This window comes from Rhinatrema bivittatum, chromosome 19 (assembly GCF_901001135.1).
Source record: "Rhinatrema bivittatum chromosome 19, aRhiBiv1.1, whole genome shotgun sequence".
Lineage (NCBI taxonomy): Eukaryota > Metazoa > Chordata > Amphibia > Gymnophiona > Rhinatrematidae > Rhinatrema > Rhinatrema bivittatum.
In genome coordinates, this window is record NC_042633.1 from 34800986 (window position 1) to 34824231 (window position 23246).

A 23246-nucleotide genomic window follows, 5' to 3' on the forward strand; every position below is an offset into this window, starting at 1 on the left:
GCCGCGTCAAGGGAGGGCGATTTTCTGACTGCCGAATTTACGTAGATTAAAAAAAACCCAACAGCCTTTACACCTTTTCAAACAGCTTTGAAGCTTGTCCTCCCCAAGACGCGAAAAACTTGTATTATAAACTTTTCAAATAAACGAACGACTTAAAAAAAACAAAAAAACACCACAGATTGAAAAGCGCAATGCTTAGGGAGGATAACTTTCAAACAGCCGCCGGCGCGCGCACGCCCATGTGCACGTGTAGCCAAACTCGCAAAAATCTAGTCCTGCGTATTGTAACCTGAACATGCATGATATTCACGGGTTATAAAATATCCATGAATCCACCGCGTAACGTGTGCACAGGTTCAAAAAAACAACAACGATGCACAAATACATATTGCACTTAGCTGGACAGAGTCCAATTTATCCGGCTACGACTTGAAAGCGACACTTATCCGGACAGGTTCTAACTTATTTGGCTTAAGTAGCAGCAAAGTCGCTCACTCATCCAGATAAGTCTTAATATGCCACTTATCTGGCTAAGTCTGATAGCCAAATAAGTGTAAAAAGTGCTACTTATCCAGTTAAGCCAGACAGCTGGATAAATAGTGCTTTGTAGACTTATGCAGCTACCTGACTTAAGCCGGATAGACAGCGCTTTAAGACTTATCTGGATAAGCAGCGACCTAACACGCGAGCGGCAATGAAATTACCAGCTTTACCAATTGGTAGGTCATCGAGACCCTACCTGGCTCTACAGCCTCAACTCCCCCCCCTCCCCCCATCCCACTCGTTCACTGCTTCACTTTGAAGATGTTTACGATCACGTAGTCCAGACGCAGAGCGGGCAGAAGTGCACGTGAGGAAGGCGCCACACCGACATGCATAAAAGCGCTTAAAAAAATTAGCAACCTAACGCGCGCCCTGAAACAACCTGGCCCGCCACTCTTTTACTGGAATATCCTTAACTTACCCGGGCATTTTAAGGTTTCTTAAACGGCGCGTACGCGGGCACGCGCCGTTGACCCGCTCATGTGCTGATCTGTACTCAACCATTTAAGTGCCTGCATTGTTGACAGTTCATTATGCGCTGAAAACAACTGGGACAGATGCGACTATCCGGGACGCAAAGGCACCCAACCCTCATTCCTGGTGTGACCGCCCCGATAAGATGGGAGCGTTTAATTTCTTCTGGAACGTGTGGTGCGCGAGAAAATAACGTATCCTCCGAGAAACGGAGCGCCTGTGCTAAGCGCAGGTACAAACCACGCTCCCCCAGCATAATTTAGATTACACCGGACAGAAATCGCCGTAAAATCTCTTCAGTGCCTCATCGTCTCTCCTTTACCGGCCTCCATACTAAAAGCACTATTTTGTGATTAATAATTGAGCCGGACAGAAGGACAGAAAATGCTAGAAAAATCACATACACGCGGGCAGGCTGCCGCAGGCTGGGCTTCGCCTGGATGGCACAAATGTGAGGCAGGCAAAACAGATGCTATCTCCAGGAGAGAGGAGCAAGTGTCGCTGAAAAGGGCGGTAGACGAGAGGAAGACAAGAACGGCCAAGCCGGATCAGCCCAGCGGCCTGGACACCCAACACAACCATCTCCCAAGAGAAGTGATGGAGGCAAAAAGCCCTGTCGGAGCGGAAGAGCGCACGGGGGATCCCTGCGCCGCCGGGACGCGGGGGGTTAAAAAACCCCAACGTTCGAGCAGCCCGCGGCACGCCAGGAGGGGGGAAATGGGGAGAATGCACCTGCCTTGCGGTCCTAATCTCTGTCAGCATAATCCAAGGTTTCTACATTGTCAAGGGAGAGAACATGGGACGGAAAACATTCACACCCTTAAATGCATTTAAGGAGGAAAAAGAAAAAGGGAATTTCGAAATCAAACCATTGCTTAACTATTGCATATTCCAGGCAAGCTCTGCTCAAGCCTAACAGAACAGTCCAGGCTCCTCTTATGGGGCATTTGCATTGAAACATTTACGTTAAGCAACCTTTCCCATCAGCACTGTAAACAGGATGCAGAGTGAGGCCTGATGATATTTACCTGCAAACAGATACAGTAGCTGGAGCAGCACAGATTTTCAAGGTCTAATTAGTACCAAAACAAAAAAAACCCCCCACAACATTTCCTTTCAGGTTTGGCTGTACCTCGGTGCCTTGCTGCAGGATTAACCCTCGAGCGCCCTGGCACAGAACCAGGCCCCGGTGTTGCATCCACTCTGGGCCCACGTCCAGCTAAGCACTGGCCTTGCCCAAGCAAAAGTTGCCGGGCCTCGTAAAAACCCACACGGATGGCCCGAATAACCGTTGGCCGGTACCCGGGGAGTGCAATCTTCACTTTGCCAAAAGTGTGCCCTTAGAACCTGTACTGAACGCGACCCGTTAAAGACGTTAAGTCAAATCGTTTTAGAAAAGTAGACAGGATTGTACTGATAGGGTATTATAGGGACAGGGCTCTATTATCTGCCAAGGAGGGGTGAGGTTAGGGCATTTTTTGAGAGCCCAGATTCATGCAGGTAAAAACCAATGTTACCCACATTAATCTTTTGACTTATGGCCGGCAGGGAGTTTAATTTTATCTTGACCTCAGAATGAAGACCTTTACCTTGACGCTGATTATAGTGCTGGGGATTTATCCTTTCTACCGACCTCGGTATCAGAGTTTAATGTTTGCACAATATAATTTTATTTTATGTAGCATTTGTCACATAAAGAGAGTCTCAAAGCACTTTACAAACCCGACAAGACATCTAAGGTACTGTAAAGTGTATCACTACACTTCAGGATTAGAATCAGCATTGGAGATACGAGCAGAGAGTTTGAGAGGATGGGGCAGGCAGGTGAGGGGCGGGCAGCAAAGGCCACAAAAGTCTGAGGCCAGGCGGGCTGGTTGGAGTTGGGACTCTGAAAGAGGGAGCGGGGAGCCGATAAGCCTCTCTTTGTGTCGAACCAAGGCCAAGAATGGAAACGGGATTAAGGATCTCGGCGGAAGCGGTCAGGAGAACGTCTAAAGCCAGGCGATGCGAGGTAGATAACGAAGGACAAACTTACAGGCACAAAACACAGTTCTGTATCAAGAGTGACGTGGTCATGGGCAAAGGAGGCAGTCAAGAAGGAACACAAGGCAGAGCATACAAGACCGCGGCTGATGAGAGCCAGGAGGAGGTCTTCATGCACTTGCAGGAAGTTGAGACAAAGCCATGAGCTGACTGGCTCTAGAGACGTGGACAGGATACACGAGGTACAGGAGCACTAAATGAACTGGCAGAGAAGTCTACCTGCATCAAGCATAACAACACAATGGCCAGGAGGAAGAGAATAGTGGTAGCCCCCAACCAACACCACAGGGAAGTCTACAGCATGGAAGAGATCTCTCCATAAGAAACAAAAAAAAACCCCCCAGAATGGTACTATAGGTAAGGGCGAAGCAAGATATCAAGGAACCAGAGACCCCAGCTTAAGATTCAGAATGGTCTGATATAGGCAGATGGTCTACTATAGCCGTCTTCAGCTACATAAGGTACCCCAGATCCAAACAACATTTAACCACCCTCACGTCAGCTGGAAAAAAAAACCAACTGCATCCTTTCATCGAACAGAAAAGTCTGATGGTCATGGGCCAGGCCGTGATATCCTCTTGGCTGGACTATTCTAATGCACTGAACAGTGGGCTGACTTTGGAAGACGTAACACCAGCTCCAGCTTATTATTCACAACGCAGCAGCCCGAATGCTAGAGGGCTGCAAGAGATGGGGGACCTCGTCACTCCCATTCTACACACAAACCACCCAGACTTCACCAGGGCCCAATTCAAACCTTCGAGGCCCTGATCCAGAGTACCTGATGGGCTGGGTTATCTCACTGTACCCCAGCCAGGCCCCCCAAGATCCACCCGAGGAGCCTCCATAAGCGCGCCATGGATGAAAGACATCAAACTCTCCGACACCCGATAACGGGCTTTCTGGGTGACAGCCCTCCCCCCCCCCCCATCTCCCAGTAGAGCTTCACCCCATCCAGGACTACCAGGCTTTTCTGCCAGCCCTCAAAAGGTTTGGGCCTATAACCAGGCATCCGGGTCCCTCAGCAAGAAAATACCCTTGTTCCTCCCCCTGACGAAGAGTACCCCCACCCCCCCCCCCCCCCCGCAGCATATTTGAAAACCAGGACTACGTGACACCCGTTAGGTGCTATACCCTCGTTCCTTTTGCCTCAAAAGGCACACCCAGTCAAAGGTCTGCGTATTTACTGCACGCTGTGGCATCGTTTGCCTGTCCCTCAAACCGTACTATTTTTATTCACTCTATTTATCCAAAGTGCGTAGCACCTTAATGAATTAAGCCGTTGTACTCTGCTTTGGCTGAACAGGCGTGGGTAGGAAATCCTAATTTAAAAAAGGTGGGGAGTTTTATAGCAATGACTCCATCTTCACCAAGGAAAGGGATTGTCTATCGCGTGCCTCTACCAGCGTTGTAGAAGTGACACAGGCAGTAGTAGGTACTACAAGAAGTGATGGGCTTAAACTACAACGGGGGAGATGAAGGTTAAAACATTAGGAAGAACTTTCGGTGAGGGCTGTCAAGCATGGGAGGTGGCGGAATCTCCATCACCGGATGTGGTTTTTATGAACACCCCCCATAAACATCTGTCTGGGGAAGGGGGGTCATTTGGGAACACAGGGGGTGGGGCGGGACGCGGGAGAATGTGTGGACTGCACGACCTGAAGTCCTTTCCAGCTCCATTTTTCCCCACTATTCTGAACTGCCTTCAAGGCGATGCTGAAGTTTAGAAGAACCATGAGGGGATAAAAGAGTCCGAACCAGCAGGTCCGTGGAATGGGGGGGTGTGTGTGTGTGGGGGGGAGGGGGTTCCCAGGTTTTTGGTGCCCAGAAGATGACACAGTATTTGGACTGGTTCTGGTGTGACTGCCAGGTCTCCTAAATGTTCGGTATCGTAGAGCATCATGACTACTTACGCCAACCCAGTGTTGACAAGTTGGCAGTGACCAACAGAGTCCGACCTATTCGCTGATCTCAAAGCACACTCTTTAAAAGCAAAATGTGAATCGGACACCTCCTGTGGCGGGTGCTTCTGTTTTATATTGTTTTACAAACATGCGTTAGATTTAGGGCTATGGGGTGCTTCACCACAGCGGCCCCTATCCTGCAGTGCTGGTGCGGCGGTACAGACGTGCGCCACGTGACTACGGAGGCAACGGGACGGTGGCCGCCCAAACTGGAACTGACTCGGGGGGGTCACTCTAGGCCAACGGCATCGCCTCTGCTGCTTTTAATTTTGCTCCTGCATCACAGTGGCAAACCAGTGTCAGCAATTTTGGAAATTCGGATTTTTTTTTTTTTAAACTGACCTCAGTATTAGGACTGAATCCTTTCGGTGACCTCCGCTGAAGACTTAATATTCACATGAACCTCGGTGTCACAGCCTAATCTTTGCACCAGCCACGGCACAGTATTTATGGTATCACAGTTTAATCTGCACTGAACTCGGGGGTCAGAGTTTAATCCTTGCCCTGACCCTCAGTATTGGAATTTTAACCTCCGCCTCGCCTCTAGCCCTCTCCTGTTAAGGATAATTTAAATTTCAAGGTGACTGGAAAAGTCGTTTGTGCTTTCGAGGTACTTTTTTTTTTTGGTCTGGACGCTGGCTCCGGTGCCCAGAGCTTTGCTGAAAGGTGACACTCGCACCCCTGCTGGATAAAACGTATTGAACGCAGGGAACATCCGGCCTGCTGCCCCCACCTTGTCCATTGGGAGGGAAGTGGGGTAATTCCCCACTGCTGCCAGAGAGAGAGAGAGAGAGAGAGAGAGAGATCTGTACGACTGCAGTGGTAATGGCTCCTATCAACAGGTAGAGCTGGCGGGGTCAGTCTTGGCAGTGAAGCCCGCCATCTGGGGTTTCTGTCAATGAACTCAATCTCTGCCCCACTGCGACCTGAAGTAGCTGCTGGCCTGCCTCCAGGCTCCAAGCAGGCCGGTATCGTTCGCCTCTTGTGTTTCAGGCTGAAGGCAAGCCAGGCCATTCCTCACTGATCCTCTAGTCTCTCTGCCTGCAGATTATATATATATATATATATACACACACTGTCATTTTTCTGCTCTCTTGGGGTTCCTAACCTTTCCGCTTTCCCGCTGCATTACTGCCCAACAGGTAAGGGGGATCCTCACCCACCCACCCAATAGAGGAAAAAAAAAAGTGAGAGGCTGGTGCTGGGCAGAAAGCTGTGGTAGCCACGCGTTCACCTGCAGGCTTCTCCCCTCCTCCCCTCCTGCATGCAAGCCTGGTACTGCGGCTCTGAAGCATTCAGGGCCCTGACGGATGCGACCAGGGATCAGACCCCTGTGAAGGGAGTGAGGGGGGGGGGGGGGGGGAGACACACAACCCCCCACCCACCCCATAACCTCTATTCTGACACTGAAACCACCAGCAGCTATGTGACTCCTGCACAAAGTGCGTGCCATCAGCACAAAACACACACACACAACCCTTCAATCCTGCATGCTGGCTGCCACAAAAATCAAAGAGCTTGCTTTTCATCCATTAGCATTTAGCAAAGCCAGCGCTGCGAGCATGCATTATTATTATTATTTTCGCCTTAGAGATGCAGTGCACAGGCCATGGGGAAGGGGACTCCTGATACTTTCATGGGGGCTGGATTTTACTCTTATTATTTTTGTTTATTATTAGTCCTAGTAGTAAAATCAGCATCATCGGCAGCATTATTTTACTTTAGAGTTGCTTATTTTGTTCTTTTTTTTTTTTTTTACCTCGGAAGGGGACATAGGACATGGTTCCGTTGCTAATTCCCCGGTCTTCTCATGGACGAGCCGATGGAAAGCACAGCACACACAGAGAAAAACCAACAAAAAACAACAAATGGAAAAAAAGGAAAAAAAAAAAAAGACTGAAAAGGTTATTATTCTTCTTCTTAATTTTTTTTTTTTTTTTTTTTACTACCCAAAGCAAAGAGAAAATAAATAATTTTGTTGTTCCCAAAAAAAAAAAAAAAAAATGCAGCCGCAGACTTTGTAAATGGAATCCTGGAAAAGGCAAAAAAAAAAAAGAGAGAGAAGATGCCGAGGAGCGAGAGGCTGCAGAGGGGGAGGGGGAGGAGAGAGGGGTGGAGGGAAGGAATGTGGCTGCCGGGAGAGGAGCCAAGTGGCTGCCTCCCACGCGGCTCCCTCCAATCGCCGGCGCGATCGGACGCCACGCGCACGCACAGCGCGCGCCCCCGCCCCCCCCCCGTCAGCGCCCCCACACCTGAGCTGCTCCCCTCTCTCCTCTCTGCTTGAGGTAGCGCTCCGCGGTTCCCCCCCCCCCTCTCTCTAGCCATGCACCCTTTTTGCTGACGGCTCTTACATCACACAATTGCCATCTCGGCCCACTCTTAAAGGTACCTGTCAGGCAGCTGCAGTGTGGGTGGACTTTTTTTTTTTTTTTTTCTGTCTGGCTAATATAAAAAATAATATATATATATATAATATAATATGTATTTCGGTTTATAGCACTTCACCTTTAAACCCTAGATGTCCTGGCAAAATTGATGGAAGATGCCAGCCTCTCTGCAAGGAGAGGGGTGGGGGGTGGGGTTGCGGATGCCTAGGCTTACCTCTTGGGAATTGATGCCCCGCATAACGATTCATCTTGGGTCCCACACCTGCTCAAAGAGAGAGACTGGATCCCAAAAAAAAAATACAAAAAAAACAACAACCCTATTAGGGACCAGCTCCCAGGTCTGCAGGAGCACCTCGGAGGTGCTGCTGGAAGACAATGAAAAAAAAACCCCAGAGGGCTTCTCAAATGGGCCTGGCACTCATCAGGGTTACCCCATGCCTGGCACCCGGGGGCCCCTCTCGCTGTGCTCACTGCTTGGAGAGTGGAGGGCACTGAGAGTGTGGGAAGGAGGAGGAGGAAGCGAGTAAGCCATGGACCTGCCAAACCTACCTCCAGCATCAGGGAAAAGTTACTGAAACGTCGCCGGAGAGCGGCTAAATCACTGGACAAGAGAGCGCAGAGGGGAGAAGCTTCTGAAAGGAACTGGACTGGATTCTCTGATGAGCTGACAAAAAAAAAGGTAGTGGACGAGGGAGGGACAGGAGAAGTGGGTGGCTCCTTTGGATTCCACTGAGGCTTTTTGACATCGTACGACGCATAAAAAGAACACAAAATTCGGTAAAGGGATCGGCCCGTGCTGAAGTAGGAGACCCAAGGTTGTTAAGGAATTGGGTAAAGTAGAAGAACTGGAAAGTGTGGAAGCCAACACTGTTTTTGTCTTCACCACCTCCTCCGGAAGGGCATTCCAGGCATTCACCACCCTCTCCGTGAAGAAATATTTCCTGATGTTGGTTTTGAGTCGTCCTCGCTGGAGTTTCACTACCTGACCCCTAGTTCTACTGATTTCTTTCCAAAGTGAAAGGTTTGTCGATTGGGCATCATTAAAACCTTTCAGGTATCTGAAGGTCTGTATCATATCTCCCCTGCTCGTCCCCCTCCTCCAGAGGATACCTATTCAGGTCCTTCAGCCTCTCCTCATAAGTTATTTGATGGAGACCCCCCCCCCCCCCCACCATTTTGGTCGCCCTTCTCTGGACCACCTCCATCCTGCTTCTGTCTCTTTTGAGATTCGGTCTCCAGAACTGAACACAGTACTCCAGGTGAGGCCTCACCAAGGACCTGTACCAAAGGGATTATCACCTCCTGTTTCTTACTGGTTATTCCTCTCTCTATGCAGCCCAGCATTCTTCTGGCTTTAGCTATCACCTTGTCACATTGCTTCGCCGACTTCAGATCACCAGACACTATCACCCCAAGGTCTCGCTCTTGATCCATCCACATCAGTCTTTCACCCCCAATCCACACAGCTCTTTTGGATTACTGCACCCCATATGCATGACTCTGCACTTCTTGGCATTGAATCCCTGCTGCCAAATCCTCAACCACTCTTCAAGTTTTCTTAAATATCTTTTCATTCTCTCTACTCCTTCTGGCATGTCCACTCTGTTGCAGATCTTAGCATCATCCACAAATAGACAAACTTTACCTTCTATCCCTTCCGCAATGTCGCTCACAAAGATATTGAACAGAACCGATCCCAACACCGATCCTTGCGGCACTCCGCTTAACACCATTCTCTCCTCAACGTAGGTTCCTTTCACCATCACATGCTGTCTCCTATCAGTCAACCAGTTTGTAATCCACGCCACCACCTTGGCGCTTACTCCCAAGCTTCTTATTTGGTTCACAAGTCTCCTATGTGGGATCATATCAAAAGCTTTGCTGAAATCCAAATAGATCACATTGAGTGCTCTTCCTCGATCCAATTCTCTGGTGACCAATCAAAAAAAAACAATCAGATTTGTCTGACAGGACCTTCCCCTGGTGACTCCATGCTACCTCGGGTCCAGCAACCCTCCTGACTGTAGATAGTTCTCTATCCCTTCCTTCAGCAGAGTCTCCATTCATTTTCCCACCACCGAGGTGGGTGTTGAGGGATGGTAAGAGTAAGGAAGGGTGACGGCCACAACGTCAACAGTGAAGGTGGTCAGGTTTGTACAGTTGATGGGCAGAAACCATCCTCAGCTAGAGTTGTAGGCTGTTGTGAGCTTTCTGCTAGGAGTTAGCAATCTCTTATGAAGCTCTGTTGATAAAGCTGGTAGTTAGCAATCTGTAGTTATTTAGAATAGTTGTGGGTGGATCCTTGGACCAGTGGCAGGTGACCACTCCCTCGGGGGAAATTCCAAGAGGGACCACTGGTCAGGCTTAGTGTAGGAGATAGACACACACTAGTTCTTTTATTAGACAATATAGTAAACCACCAAAGGTGGCAGTAGTGAGCTGGAAGCAACCAGCTGGGCTGTAGACCCTCAGGTACTGGAACAGCGATCCCCAGGTAGCTGAGCTGTAGAGAACTTAAGAATGCGAGTAAGTAGGATATGCAGAGTTCTGGAACAAGTCCTTGATGGTAACACTCACACAATAGTCTCTTGAGGCAGCCCAGGAGATGGTATTCATTAGGCTCTCGAGGAGCGAGCACCTGGACCCAGGGAAGGCTCTGAGAGATAGATGGAAACTCACTGTTGTTGTAAGTAGCGATGACTTCTTAACAGAAGTGGTATTCAGGAGCTGGTCCGGGACATGGGCCCTCGAGGAGCGAGTACTGGTTCCGGACTGCGACCTGAAAAAAGAAAGAGAAAGTGAGGCCCTCGAGGAGCGGGTACCTCTAGTGAAGTCCGAGGAGGCAGAGTAGCTAGGGTTGCGGAGAGCGAATCCCATCTGCAGCGACCAGGAGGAAACTAGGTAAACCAATCCCTTGCCAACTCGTCTTGTTAACGAAAACTGAGACCTTAAATATCTGGTGCTATTAACGTCATCTCAGGGGGACGCCCCTGAGGTTCGCGCCAACGCTGGTACATCAGTCGGGCCGCGTGCCCACACGCCCTTAGGCATCTGGTCAACATGGCGGCTTGCAGCGTGGAGCCAGTCCGGGAACGCCGGAGGACGGCCAGGAGATGCCGCAGCAGCTAGCCTTCCATCAACCCCCGAAGGGAGTCACCAACGAGGTAGGTGGGCAGAGCAGAGTCATCGGACAGCGACGGACACAACATAGACACGGTCAACAGAGCAGACTGGGTAAGCCAAATGGCCATTATCTGCCGACATCTACTATGTTCCCCTGTATCCACACCTCCATGTTTGTGTGCGCACATCCACGTGAGACAGGGTCATTCATACCCTCATGATAAATCTTCCCAACTCTAGAACAGTTGGACAAACTGTCCGTGTAGCTGCGGCTGCATTACACTCACTTAGCTTTTCTTTTTTCACATAAAACTAGGTTTTCTAAAAATGTTTCACCGTATAAATATTTACTTTAGGTGCTGCTTTTATATAGTATGCCTTACGCTGGCTGCTACTGGGTGAACTTTAGGACGCAGGTCATAGCTGCTGCTCCTTTCTGGCAGAGAATGACCTGGAAGATCTCCGATGGTTGGTGTCTCCCTGCATACCCTCTCTGTCTGTTGTGCTGGCAGTGGACCCTTGGCCCGAGGTGGGTTGACGCAACCTGTAGGGCAAGCCCCACGGGTCCCCACCGTCGGGAGGTGGAGCTGACTAGGAGACGGAGGCCAACTGGAGCTTCGCCAATACCAGCCTTCGTTCCCCGCAGGTTGAGCCCTTGGGTGCTGGGGCCGGCTGGTCTTAGGCGGGCCTCCATGTGATGACTCCCAGTAGATGAGATGCAAGGGTTGCCGAGGACCAGCAGAGGTATCAAGGGACTGGTGTAGGTCCGGACGAGGCAGGGATCCAGAGACCCGGGCGCCAATAGGAACAGGGCGGAGACAGGTGGTGCCCAGGTAATAGAAGGCCGAAGCCTGAAAGGCCAAGTCCAGGGAGACATTTAAGACTAATCGGAGAAAATTCTTTTTCACTCAACGCACAATAAAGCTCTGGAATTTGTTGCCAGAGGAGGTGGTTAGTGCAGTTAGTGTAGCTGTGTTCAAAAAAGGTTTGGATAAGTTCTTGGAGGAGAAGTCCACTAATGGCTATTAATCAAGTTTACTTAGGGAATAGCCACTGCTATTAATTGCATCAGTAGCATGGGATCTTCTTAGTGTTTGGGTAATTGCCAGGTTCTTATGGCCTGGATTGGCCTCTGTTGGAAACAGGATGCTGGGCTTGATGGACCCTTGGTCTGACCCAGCATGGCATGTTCTTATGTTCTCATACTGAAGGCGTAGTCAAAGGCAGGCTGGTGTCAGGGCAGGCGGCTGAGCAAACAAGGTACAGAGTCAAAAGGAGCAAGGGTCAAAGCCAGAGGGTCAGTCCAGAGCGTGGTCCAACATAGCAAGGGTCAAAGCCAAGCTGGTAGCTGAGGAGGTCCGCGGAGGAGCCAGGAACAGCTGAGGAGGCAGCAGGCGCTCGGGGGCGTAGATGGCTGCCCACAGCCTCAAGCGAGGATGGTCCGGGTCCGGGAGCAGACGGGACACGCAACACTGTCACCCCCTTTTAGAAGCTGTAATGTAGAGCAGGGCCCATCACTGCTATCCAGCCTTTCCGTTCCAGGAAAAACTGCATGCTGGCTTGTTTTCCTCTTGCTTGGATCTAATGGGCATCTGTGGTAGTAAATGGCAGGGAAGGGTAAAAAGACCAAAATGGCCCATCCAGTCTGCCCAACAAGGGATTTAGGATTATACCTGCTGTTCTGGGCAGGTTACCCCCGCGCCTCTGCGGGTACGGAGTGTGCACCAGAGGCAGCCATAGCCCGCAGACCTGGGGGGGAGGTTATGAAGTGGGGAGAAATCAAGGGTAGCTGTGATTTGGGAGGCTCATGGAGCAGGAGGCCCCAGTAGAGGCCGATTCCAATTGAGTTGGAAGCTCCAAAAGGACAGGAAGAAATTAGTGAGCTAAATGCACACCCCACCCCCCCCAAAATAAAAAAAGCCACAAGAACGTGATCCTAGATTACAAATGACTTCAGGCAAAGAATTCCATCCAGCAGGGTTTTTTTGTTTTTTTTTAATAGGGGACAAAGTGAACAAAGAAATGGAGAAACAGATGGATGAATGAACCCTGAATGATACAAAATGCATTCTGGGTCGACACACAGGGAACACTTCAGCCGTGTACCAAGATTAAGCCATCTCAGCCTTTTCCTGTCAGAAACACTTCTTACCTGTCCGGATGGAGACAATCAAACACACGGTACAAAAGCTGGAGTGGCTCAAACTGCAGGCAACAGGAGTCCTGACATGTTCATTTTACGTGTACGCTGTGTGTACCTGCCAGCATGCAGAGAAGTAACCATTACCCCAGGATGTTCAGCAATGCCCGCAGCACACAGTGCCACGCACCGATACACGCACGTGGGTACGCAGCCCGCCACTGTCCACGCGCACAGGCAGGACCCCTCTTTGCACCGCGCAAGAAGACGCAAGCTTCGCTTGAAAAGGCCGTGACACCCCCTTGGGTTATTTTAGCCAGGCGCAACCCCTCCCCGCACTCAAATGTGCCCTGATTTTCCGAGCAGGGATAAAGAAAGACCTCAGAATCGCAGATAAAAATTAAGAGGGGTGGGGGGTGAAAGAGGCTGAAAAAAGCTGCAGGAATTCTTTCCCTGGGAGAAAAGATAATTACAGCTTTAGTGACGGTTCGCTTCCAAAGACGCCAGCGCAGAGCGTAGCCGAGTCAGTACGAGGATCCACCCTTCCATCGCCAGGTCCCTCCTAACGTATCCTGCGGATGAAATGGGCAGGCTTGCCAATGGCCCGGTGTATTTGACCAGTGTGTACCCCCCACCCACACATCTGCGGATGACCCTTGCTGGGAGCTCCCGTATTCTCCTCTTGACCGTTCGGCGGCGCTCAGGACCCGGGCACCAACCGTCACACGGCCCTTTTTGGCAGCCAGAGCGGGGGGGGGGGGGGGGGGGCGGCCGGCTCTGGCCCTCGGGAGCCCCGGACAGGCCCTGTTTCCCGGGACATCCACGGAAAAGACGGCACGAGGAGAGGTTTCCAGGCACCGCCTCCGTCTGCATGCAAAACGTATCCGGTGCGTATCTGTCACAGACCGCCCTGAAAATCAGGCCTTGTTTGTGGCTCTCGTGGACCGGAGTTTGTGGCCACCCCTGCCCTAGAGGCATGGTTTATGGTCAAATTTTTCCCACAAGAGAGAACGGGGGACAAAAAACAACAACAACAACAAAAAAAAAAATCACACTTTGGAAAAGCGAGTATGAAGAAATGTCACAGGAGCGGCTGGGAACCACGGTTCAGCCACTATGGGGAGAAGGTGTGGGATACGAGACAGATGCGAGCCTTCCTCAAACTCTCTCTTCGGTCTCCCCCCACCCACCCCCCTTTCTCTGCACAGCTCTTCCCCTAGCGCTGACAAATGTGGATCCAGGAGAACCTCCTGACATCAAACCGAGAAGGCTAAACTTAGCTGAACCCCCCCCCCCCACCGAGAGCTTACATAGCGCTAGTGGGGACGAGAGACGCATTCCTGGGGGGGGGGGTGGCTGTAGTGGGCTGCCCTTAAACCCTCTCGTGCTGCGGCTCGCCTGCTGATCGTTGCTGCAGATCCCCTCCCTGACCCAGCCGGGAAGTGATCCCCTCCGATCTGGCATCCCCCCCCCCCCCCCCCGCCACCCCAGGAAATGTCTGTAAGGTCACCTCGGCCGCAGACCACTTCTGAAGCCGTTGGCAACGACACCGAGATTTCGTAACACCCCCCCCCCCCCCAAAGCGACAAGCTCAGTGCCCGCCCCGCAAGCCTGCGACCTCGGAGGTCGTATATAGCAGGGGCTGCGGCTACTGCCGCACGCGGTGGCGGCGGCAAGATCCCCTCAACCTGCAAGAAGGTCGACAGCGTTCCCGTTTGTGTGCTGGGGGTTGTCTTTATAAAGGGGGCTGCGTCTTCCATTTTGAGGCCGGAACGGGAGGGATGCGAACAGCTATTTGGAGAGGCCAGTGAATACAAATAAAAGCCCAAGTATCGAGCCATGGGGCTACTGCACCCCGAGTATCGAGTGCGGCTCTGCCCACCACGTCTCAAAAAAAGATCTAGCAGAATTAGAAGAGGTACAGAGAAGGGCAGCAGAAATGATACAGGCGGGTGGAACGATTCCCCTATCAGGAAAGGCGAAACAGGTTAGGGCTCTTCAGCCTGGAGAAGAGAAGGCTGAGAGGAGCTATGACAGAAGTCTATGAAATCCTAAATGGCGTGGATGGTTATTTACCCTTTCAGATAGTATCAGGACTAAGACATGCTCCATGAAGCTAATAGGTAGCACATTTAAAACAAATCGGACAAAGGGTTTGTTTTTTTTTCACTCTGTGCACAATTTGTTGCCAGAGGACGTGGTAAAAGCTGGGGTTTAAACAGGGTTTGGACTGGTTCCTGGAGGAAAAGTCCATGTAGAGTTGGGAAAGCCGATGCTTATCCCCGGTTATTAGCCAGAAGGATCAGAGCTATTCTTAGGGATCCTGCCAGGTGCTTGTGACTGGGATTGGTGACTGCTGGAGACAGGGTGCTGAGCCTGTTGGACCTTTGGCGTGACCCGGTATGGGGCAAGCCGGGCACATAATTTTTTGGGGCCTGCCTTGTTTCTCTCCTCGTCCCTCTGCAGGCCTGCAGTCACCTGGGACGATGGGCGTCCCCTAGACTTTATTTATTTAGGTAGCTCGTGTATTGGTGGCGGGCACAGCAGCTCTGGGCGCGTTACATCGGGGTACAGATCCGACTGCGTGCAAGATCTCGCAGCGCCGAATTTAGCGGTCCCTTTCCCTCGGCGCGGGAATCGTGGGATAAAACCAGGAACCGGATCGGCCTGTCTGGCGGGGGAGGAAGGGAGCCAGCGGGCCACCGTAGCCAGGCTCTGCCTCTTGCTTGCTTCAAAAATCTCTCTCTTTCTCGTGCCCTTGCTAATAAATTTTGGAGGGGGGGGGGGGGGGTTGAAAACACCCCTGTCCTCTTTTATGACAACAGTTCGCCTCCTCATAGATATAAATACATTACTCCCCATGAAGCCACAAACTCATCCTAAGCCGCCTCTTACTACTCTGCCTTCCACGTGGATTACAATGCAGGTAAGTACTTTAAGTATTTCTCTGTCCTCCAGAGGGCGCACAATCTAAGCTTCTACCTGAGGCAAGGGAGGGTGAAGTGACCTGCCCAAGGGCACAAGGGGAGCAGCAGCGGGCTTTGAATTTGAACTCTGAGCTTCTCTGACCACCAGGCTGCTCCTCCATTCCGGCCTTCAACTCCCACCCCCCAACTCCAACAAGGGGGATTGGAGTTTAAACATAAATTGGTAATTTGAGGAAAAAAAACCCAAAAACATCATCTCGACCTACAAAGCAGCCACTAGTAATAGCGCAACCCACCCCGTAACGTAAACCTCCCGCAGCCGAACCCCCCACACTAGAAACCCCCATCTGCCGGTCTCGTTGGGACTGACCCGTTCCTGCAGCAGAGGCCACTTAAAAGAGCTGCCCCTGACTGGGCAGTGGATAAAAACCTCAATAAAGCAGGGTGGGGCTCAGAGCCCGGGCTCTGTGGCAGAGGTCCACTCCCCCCCCCTCCTCCTCCTCCTCCACAGCTGGTGGCTGGAACCCCTGCACCTCTCCCCGCCCCCCCCCCCCCAGCTGTTATTCAAAATGAAAGATGAACTATTTCAGGAAAAGATGAGAAATGCGTTCCCTCCCTTCTCTTTCCATATTCTCCCTAGCAGGCGTCCAGCCTCTGCGGGACCGCACATCTCAACAGGCAGGAGGGGGCTTTCCCCCCTTTCTTTAATCATCTTTCTTCTCTTCTCTTTGACCGCACACATCACAGAACAAAGGTGGCATCACTTTCAGGAGTAATTCCGGTCCCCGCAGCTGACGTTCAAAGCTCGGGAAGAGCTCCAGAGAACAGAAAAATCACCTGAATCCCTTCCTCCGGGGACATTACATCCCCCGCTGCCCCCACCCCTACCCAAGGGCACTGCCAGCAGTGCTTAGAGGATTCATTCTTCCTGTGGGATGAGGATGGGGGGAGGGGAATCTACTTATTATGGCAGAGGAGGGGGACGGGTGGTGGGGATTGGGGGGTGAGGGTCTCCCAGCAGTGCTTAGAGGAAGGCTTGGATGGAGGGGAGGGGGACAGGTGGTAGGGATGGGGGGAGGGTCTCCCAGCAGTGCTTGGAGGAAAGCTTGGATGGTGGGGTCTTCCAGCAGTGCTTGGAGGAAAGCTTGGATGGTGGGGAGGGGGGGATGGGTGGTAGGGATGGGGGTGAGGGTCTCCCAGCAGTGCTTGGTGGGGAGGGGGATGAGTGGTGGGGAGGGGGGTGAGGGGCTCCCACCAATGCTTAGAGATAAACTTCGATGGGGGGAGGGAGTGGGTGCTAAGGATGGGGGTGAGGGTCTCCCAGCAGGGCTTAGAGGAAAGCTTGGATAGGGGTGAGGGTCTCCCAGCAGTGCTTAGAGGAAGGCTTGGATGGTGGGGAGGGGGGGGGATGGGTGGTAGGAATGGTGGTGAGGGTCTCCCAGCAGTGATTAGAGGAAGGCTTGGATGGGGTTGAGGATTTCCCAGCAGTGCTTAGAGGAAAGGTTGGATTGGGGTGAGGGTCTCCCAGCAGTGCTTAGAGGAAGTCTTGGATGCTGGGAAGGGGGATGGGGGTGAGGGTCTTCCAGCAGTGCTTAGAAGAAGGCTTGGATAGGGGTGAGGGTCTCCCAGCAGGGCTTAGAGGAAAGCTTGGATAGGGGTGAGGGTCTCCCAGCAGTGCTTAGAGGAAGGCTTGGATGGTGGGGAGGGGGACGGGTGGTAGGAATGGTGGTGAGGGTCTCCCAGCAGTGCGTAGAGGAAGGCTTGGATGGGGTTGACGATTTCCCATCAGTGCTTAGAGGAAAGGTTGGATGGGGGTGAGGGTCTCCCAGCAGTGCTTAAATGAAGTCTTGGATGCTGGGGAGGGGGATGGGGTGAGGGTCTTCCAGCAGTGCTTAGAAGAAGGCTTGGATAGGGGTGAGGGTCTCCCAGCAGTGCTTAGAGGAAGGCTTGGATGGGGTTGAGGATTTCCCAGCAGTGCTTAGAGGAAAGGTTGGATGGGGGGTGAGGGTCTTCCAGCAGTGCTTAGAAGAAGGCTTGGATAGGGGTGAGGGTCTCCCAGCAGTGCTTAGAGGAAAGCTTGGATGGGTGCAGGGTCTGCCCGCAGTACTGCCCTCCCGCCAGCAGGGGCCCCCAGCGGGCCTCCTTCCCTGCTGCTCAGGCCTCCTAGCTCTATGGCCTTGGAGGTGCCCATGCTTGCCGTGCACCCCCCCAGCCGGCCCTGCGCTCTGCTTCTCCTGCCCGCCCGGTGCGTATGCGCCCCCCTTACCGAGCTTCGCTTTGGCTCCCGGCCTGGGTGATTGCAGCGCCGCCGCCGTCCCGGTTCTGTGAAAGGCACCCGCAGCCTGCAGCCGAACCGTTCAGGAGGTCGGAGATGGGTTCCGGCTTTGGCAGCTCCGGGGTAGATTCCGTGGCAATAATTGGAAACGCCCGAGGCCCTTCGGGAAACATTTCCACCTTCAGAGCAGGCTGCAAAAATGACGGGGTTCTCCGCCCTTGCTTGGGTCCGCAGAATGTAATTTTTGTTATTGGGCGAGGAGAAGGAACTTTCAGTATCAGTGCAAGGATGGGCAAAAGAGGAGGAGAGGAAAGGAGGTGGATTCGGACTGGGGATAAGGAGGGAGGACCACGCCAAGGGCTGGGGTTGCAGGGAGGAGTGAGGAAAAGGGGGGAAATGGGGAATCTGGAATGGGAGAATAGGAAGGAGGGGAGGTCCTGGGATTGAGGAAGCAGTGGGATTTATTAGTGGGGTGGGTTCCAGGATCTGGAGAGAAGGAAGGAAAGTTTGGGGTGGGGGGCGCAGAAAATCCGATATCAAGGGAGAGAGAACTTAGATTGAAGGGGGGGCCAGAGGTGTCCTTGTGCTCAGATCATGCCCCCCCCCCCCTTTCTAACCTGTCTCAAGCAGGCGCACCAGCACCAATCCCTTCTCTCTCCCACATACAAACACTACCCCCCCCCCCCCCCCTACCTGTGCTTCAGGCTCACTCCTCTCCCAACCTGTTCCCTGCAAGTGAGGGGCCCTGTGAGTAAATCTACAGCCAGATTACTGGCACCCCCCCCCCCCCCCCCCCGGGATTTTTGCCATCCTAGGCACAGACCTGGTGTGCCTATTGCCAAAATCCAGGCCTGTAGCTTGTCTTACCTCGTAGCCAGTGGCACAGGCTTCGGCTCCATGTAATCCAGTGCGTGCTTCGTAGGATCTGCCAGCATGGCCTGAAACCCCCGCAAGGCGGGATACCTCTTGATAAAAGCAGGGGCCGCGGAGCCATTGACAGGAACTACATGGAGGAACCAGACTGTCACGCTGGCCCCGGCCTGTGTCGGAGCCGCTCCAGACTCTGACCCAAAGCCGCTTCCAGATCCGGTCCTTCGTGCGGCACCCATTTTTGATATCCCGCCAAGCTGCATCCCGCTCTTGACGCCGGACCCGGTTCTCCCTACCTGTGTGAGAGGGCGAGGGAAATGGGGGAGGGAGCCGGTATTTCTGCACGTAATGGGGGGGGGGGGGGGGGGGGGGTCGATGTACGTGTGCACCTGGGGAACAGAATCCCAAGGGGAAAAAAAGGGAATTTGGTTCCTTAGATCCTGGAACTTGCCCCCGCTTCCTGCTCTCCTTCCCATCTCATATTTCTGATCCCCCCCCCCCCCCCCCTTCGGTCCTCTGGTAAAAACATAGAGATATGGCAGAAAAGGACCGTAGGGCCCATCCAGCCTGCCCATCTACTCTTATAATTTACAACCCCCCCCCCCCCCCCCCCCAATTCCAACAGGGACAACGCAGGACATCTCCCTCCCTCCCTCCCCAATCCCTCAGGCATTCGACCTGTCCTGCCCACCTTCTCCCACCTCACCATCCTGTCCCCTACAGGCAAATGGAGAGACTGAAGAAATGAGCAGAAGAAGGGAAGGCAGATGCCTGAGAACAGCGTCCCCGGGGGAGGCAGAAACAGGCAGTGGCGTTCGGGCTGGGCGCAGGAGGGGCTCCCTAGCAGAGGCGATGCGTAGGGTAAGCCAGAGATGAACTGGGGGTGGGTGGTGTGAAACTGCCCCAGGAGTCACTTGGGCAGAGTGGAGAGGCCTTCCTGGCCTTATCTGTGTTTCTATGTAAGTAGTTACTGCCCAGGTCCTCTCTGGTTTATGGTAACTAAGCCCCTGCCTTCCTAATTAGTTTCCCCTCTCAGGTGGATAAGGGCTGTTCCCTGTACGTACCCGGATCAGTCCAGACACCTGGGTTGTGACTCCGCACCAGCAGATGGAGACAGAGCAAGACCTGTCGGGCTCCCCTACATATAGTGAGGCGCCACCCACAGCCCCTCAAGTCTTACTCTGTCTCCAGCAGATGGGGCAGGTCAGGCTCTTCTCGGCTCGCACAGAGTCTGAAAAAACCTGCATGTACCTAACTAGGTGCCAGCCAGCATCGGGGTAGCGTAACTCTCAGAAATAAAGCTCGTAACAGGAAATCTTCTCCCTATACAGGAAGGTGGAAGCAGGTTTTTAAAACTTGAAATAGAGGGATTGATAGGAAAACCTCAGCAGAGCCAAGGAGGGTGCTCTGTTTCCTGACGGAACTCTTCCAGCGCTGGTGGGGGCCACACAGGAGCACAGAAGAGACTCCAGCGGGCCACGTGGCAAGGGTGCTTTAGATGAGAGGTGTCCCAGCTCATAGAGACTCCAGGCAGATACGCCCTTCCAGGCTCAAGACACTCACTCACCCACATGCCCTCCCATGTCTCGTTGCTTACAGGTGACCTCGCGTCCCACCAATGCCAAGGCTGCCTCCTCTAGCCATCGGTCTAGGATGGTGGGCGCTGGCCGGATCCATCTGCGTAAGTGAAAAACGGTTACATTCCTCAGGCTGAGAGGGGCAGGACTGAACGGCACCCCGGGCTGCCACAGAGCCCTCCGGGAATGTCACGGCCACAGTGGGGATGGAGCCCTCTCCGAAGATGTGGCCATTCTTGTACCGATAGAGGCGGCACGGCGCGCGCATCGTGCTTAGCCTTTATGATGGCCCTGGCGAGGGGGAGGAGGAGGGTGGGCAGGGCCTGGTGTAGACTTGTTTCCTCCCATCATCTATCCTTTCTGCTAATGTGAGGCTCACACTCCTTTTCCCCATCAGCCTTCGCAACTCATTAATGTGAAGATCTTTCTCCCCTTTTACCGATGACCCACAGGCACTGCTGGGAGTATTGTTTATGTACACGCCCTTGAGGATTGCGGGACTGCGTTGCTTTTCCATGGCGACTGAGGTGTATGTGTCTGGAACGCACTCTGCTGCCTTTGTCACCTGTCCTAATGAGACGGTAGCCAAGGAAATTGCAAGGTGAGGCTCAGTCTATAATCTGTCCCGTTCCTTGTCATCCTGCCTAGACCAGTCCAGAGGTGTGGCTTTATGCTAGCCTGCCAGTGGCTTTAGAGAACCATTTTTTCAGTGACATTACCAACTATAAGAAGTGGTGAAGCCTGGGACCTTGCTAGTGTCCTTATTCAAAGCTATGGCGTGGAGCAAGCCCCTATGACCAAGCTATGAAAAATGAAACAAAAAAAAAAAAGTCAAGCTGAAGCCAGGAGACCTTCTAAGAATTCCAGCAGGGAATATAAAGGACGTACAAAGTAAATATATAGGGAATCTGCAGGTTCTCACCCTAAACACAGAACCTTCTGCGAAATCAGAGGAGCACTTATCCACCAACAGGCAAAAATGCAGCTGCTGAATTTCAGGAGGGTCCTGGACAGGTCTAGCAAGATTCAAGGAAATTAACAAGCAAGACCAAATTTTTCCTTCCTTATCCTGCTAGACCAGTCCAGATGCGTGGGAAGTACCCAAGCCCTTTAACAGTGCAGGTGGGGGAAAAAGAGAATGCTTGCCCCAAATACAGCATCTCTCCACCTGCACATCTAAACCAAAATTTAGTAAAGGAAGACCAAGTGGCAGCCTTACAGTATCCTCCAGCACCACTGCTCTAGATTCTACGAAAAGGGGGATCTGTGTAAGCCCCGATATTCATCTGCTGGCAGGGTGGCATAAACTCAGCTCCTCTGGACCAGTCTAGCAGGATTCAAGGAAAGGAAATTCAACAGGTAAGACCAAATGTCTCCCCATTGCATGCCATAAGTCCAAACCGTGCTCACCCCTCCTGTTGTGCCCACACCTCACCCTGTCATTCGGACCACGCCCATCCCTCTTGGCTTTGCTATTCACAGACTCCTTTTTCTCCTTTTTCCTCTGGCAGGGGGATTGTGGAGAGGAAACTGGCAGCTTGCGTGAATATTGTGCCTCACCTAATATCCATGTGAGTAAAGAAACAGCGCTCGGTGCTGTCCTGTTATCCGGTTTAGGGAGGGCCAGGGGACTGGGTTCTTGTCCTTGCGCTGAACCGAATGTAATCTCAGCCTTGTGCACCCGAGTGAGGTTATGAGCGCACAGGTCTTGCCCTGCTGGGTCAGACCAAAAGGTCCACCCAGCCCAGCCTCCTGACAGTGGCCGATCCAGGTTGCGAGAGCTTGGCGGGATCCCTGAGTCCAATAGTGTTTGCTGCTGCAGCACGGAGTTGAACAGGTCAAAGGCTTCCCCCCCCCCCTTTTTAAGTGCCTTATTGCACCAGGCAAAAAAAAACCCATCGGCGTTCACTGGTCGCACAACCCAAATCCAGGCCAGCTAGGAAAGGAGCTGCCTTCTCCCGTGTTACGTATGGAACATAAAGGGGTCAGCTGTTCTCAAGGGGCCGCCTTGGGACCCCCCCCCCCCCCCCGGGCCAGAGGAGACGGCCCAGGATCCAGACGGCCCAGCTCTGTTCCGAAGGTCGGGGGTCCCTGCCCATACACCGTGTGGGGGGTATGTTCACTCTTCGAGGTTGGTCCTTGGGTTGTGCCAGGTTCGTCTGCTGGTCGCTCATTCTCTCCCTGTTCATGTTGCTTTTCATCAGATATGAATGGAAAGGAAAAATTGAAGAGGACGCCGAGGTTTTGATGGTAAGCGAAAGCATTTTCCTGTTGAACTTCCCACTCCTCTCCCTAAAGGGAAGTTTCACGAAGGCCTCCCACTTTCACATTCACACTGCTTCCCTTCCTGGCGGCTGCCGCTCTCTTGTTGTTTGACTTCCATCTTCTCTCTTTCAGATGATTAAAACGAGGACCTCCAAAGTTCCAGCACTGGCCGAATTTGTGCGGTGAGCAGCAGTCTCTCTCCCTTGCTTGGGTGCAGGTCTCTCCGTGCCCCGTGCTTTGAAAGGTTACGCCTTGCCGTCTCCCAGCCGTGTGCTCTTGCGCGCGCGTGGGGCGGTGGCCGTCTCTCCGTGCGATGCGTGAAGTGCTCCTGACTGCTCACGTTGCTCGTGTGTCCTTTTCCCTCCCCCCCCCCCCTCTCTCTCTGCAGCTCCGTCCACCCTTACGAAGTGGCCGAGGTGATCAGCCTTCCCATAGACCAGGGGAACCCTCCCTACCTGAAGTGGCTGGGGGACGTTGTGCCAGAATGACCCGCTGCTTGCCTGGCACGGAGCAGACGACGCGCACCTTTTGCCTGATTTTAAAAAAGTCTGTGAGCGGTTAGAACACTCATGCAATAAAGGAAATATTTATTTTCAGGACTCGTGTGAAAGTTAAAACTCGTTCTCCCCCCCCCCCCCCCCCCCCCCGAGCCATATCA

General features: G+C 52.7%; 2 protein-coding genes across 14 annotated transcripts in view; one reads left to right on the top strand and one right to left on the bottom strand.

Annotated features, from left to right (window-relative positions):
• The window catches only part of SYNGAP1 (synaptic Ras GTPase activating protein 1), a 211396-nt gene extending 193198 nt beyond the window's left edge, over positions 1-18198 (bottom strand). For 5 of the 8 annotated variants that reach the window (XM_029584381.1, XM_029584373.1, XM_029584374.1 and 2 more), the window contains exon 1: positions 17868-18197. The gene's annotated coding sequence lies outside the window, so the exon portion shown is untranslated. Of the gene's footprint in view, positions 1-17867 lie in introns of all 8 variants that reach the window. The other 3 variants (XM_029584372.1, XM_029584376.1, XM_029584375.1) reach the window with 3 other exon arrangements.
• On the top strand, positions 17699-23187 carry CUTA (cutA divalent cation tolerance homolog). Of its 6 annotated transcripts, XM_029584384.1 has the most exons (7): positions 17760-17846; positions 20346-20427; positions 20776-20924; positions 21835-21894; positions 22528-22573; positions 22721-22770; positions 22977-23187. In XM_029584384.1, the coding sequence occupies exons 2-7, from the start codon at positions 20365-20367 to the stop codon at positions 23074-23076; spliced, it is 468 nt and encodes a 155-aa protein (XP_029440244.1). In that variant the 5' UTR covers positions 17760-17846; positions 20346-20364; the 3' UTR covers positions 23077-23187. The 6 variants fall into 6 exon arrangements, with proteins under 6 accessions (XP_029440248.1, XP_029440244.1, XP_029440246.1 ...); XM_029584388.1 differs by lacking the exon at positions 20346-20427 and having other exon boundaries at positions 17699-17846; XM_029584386.1 differs by lacking the exon at positions 20346-20427 and having other exon boundaries at positions 17777-17894.
• Positions 23188-23246: the final 59 nt, after the last annotated feature.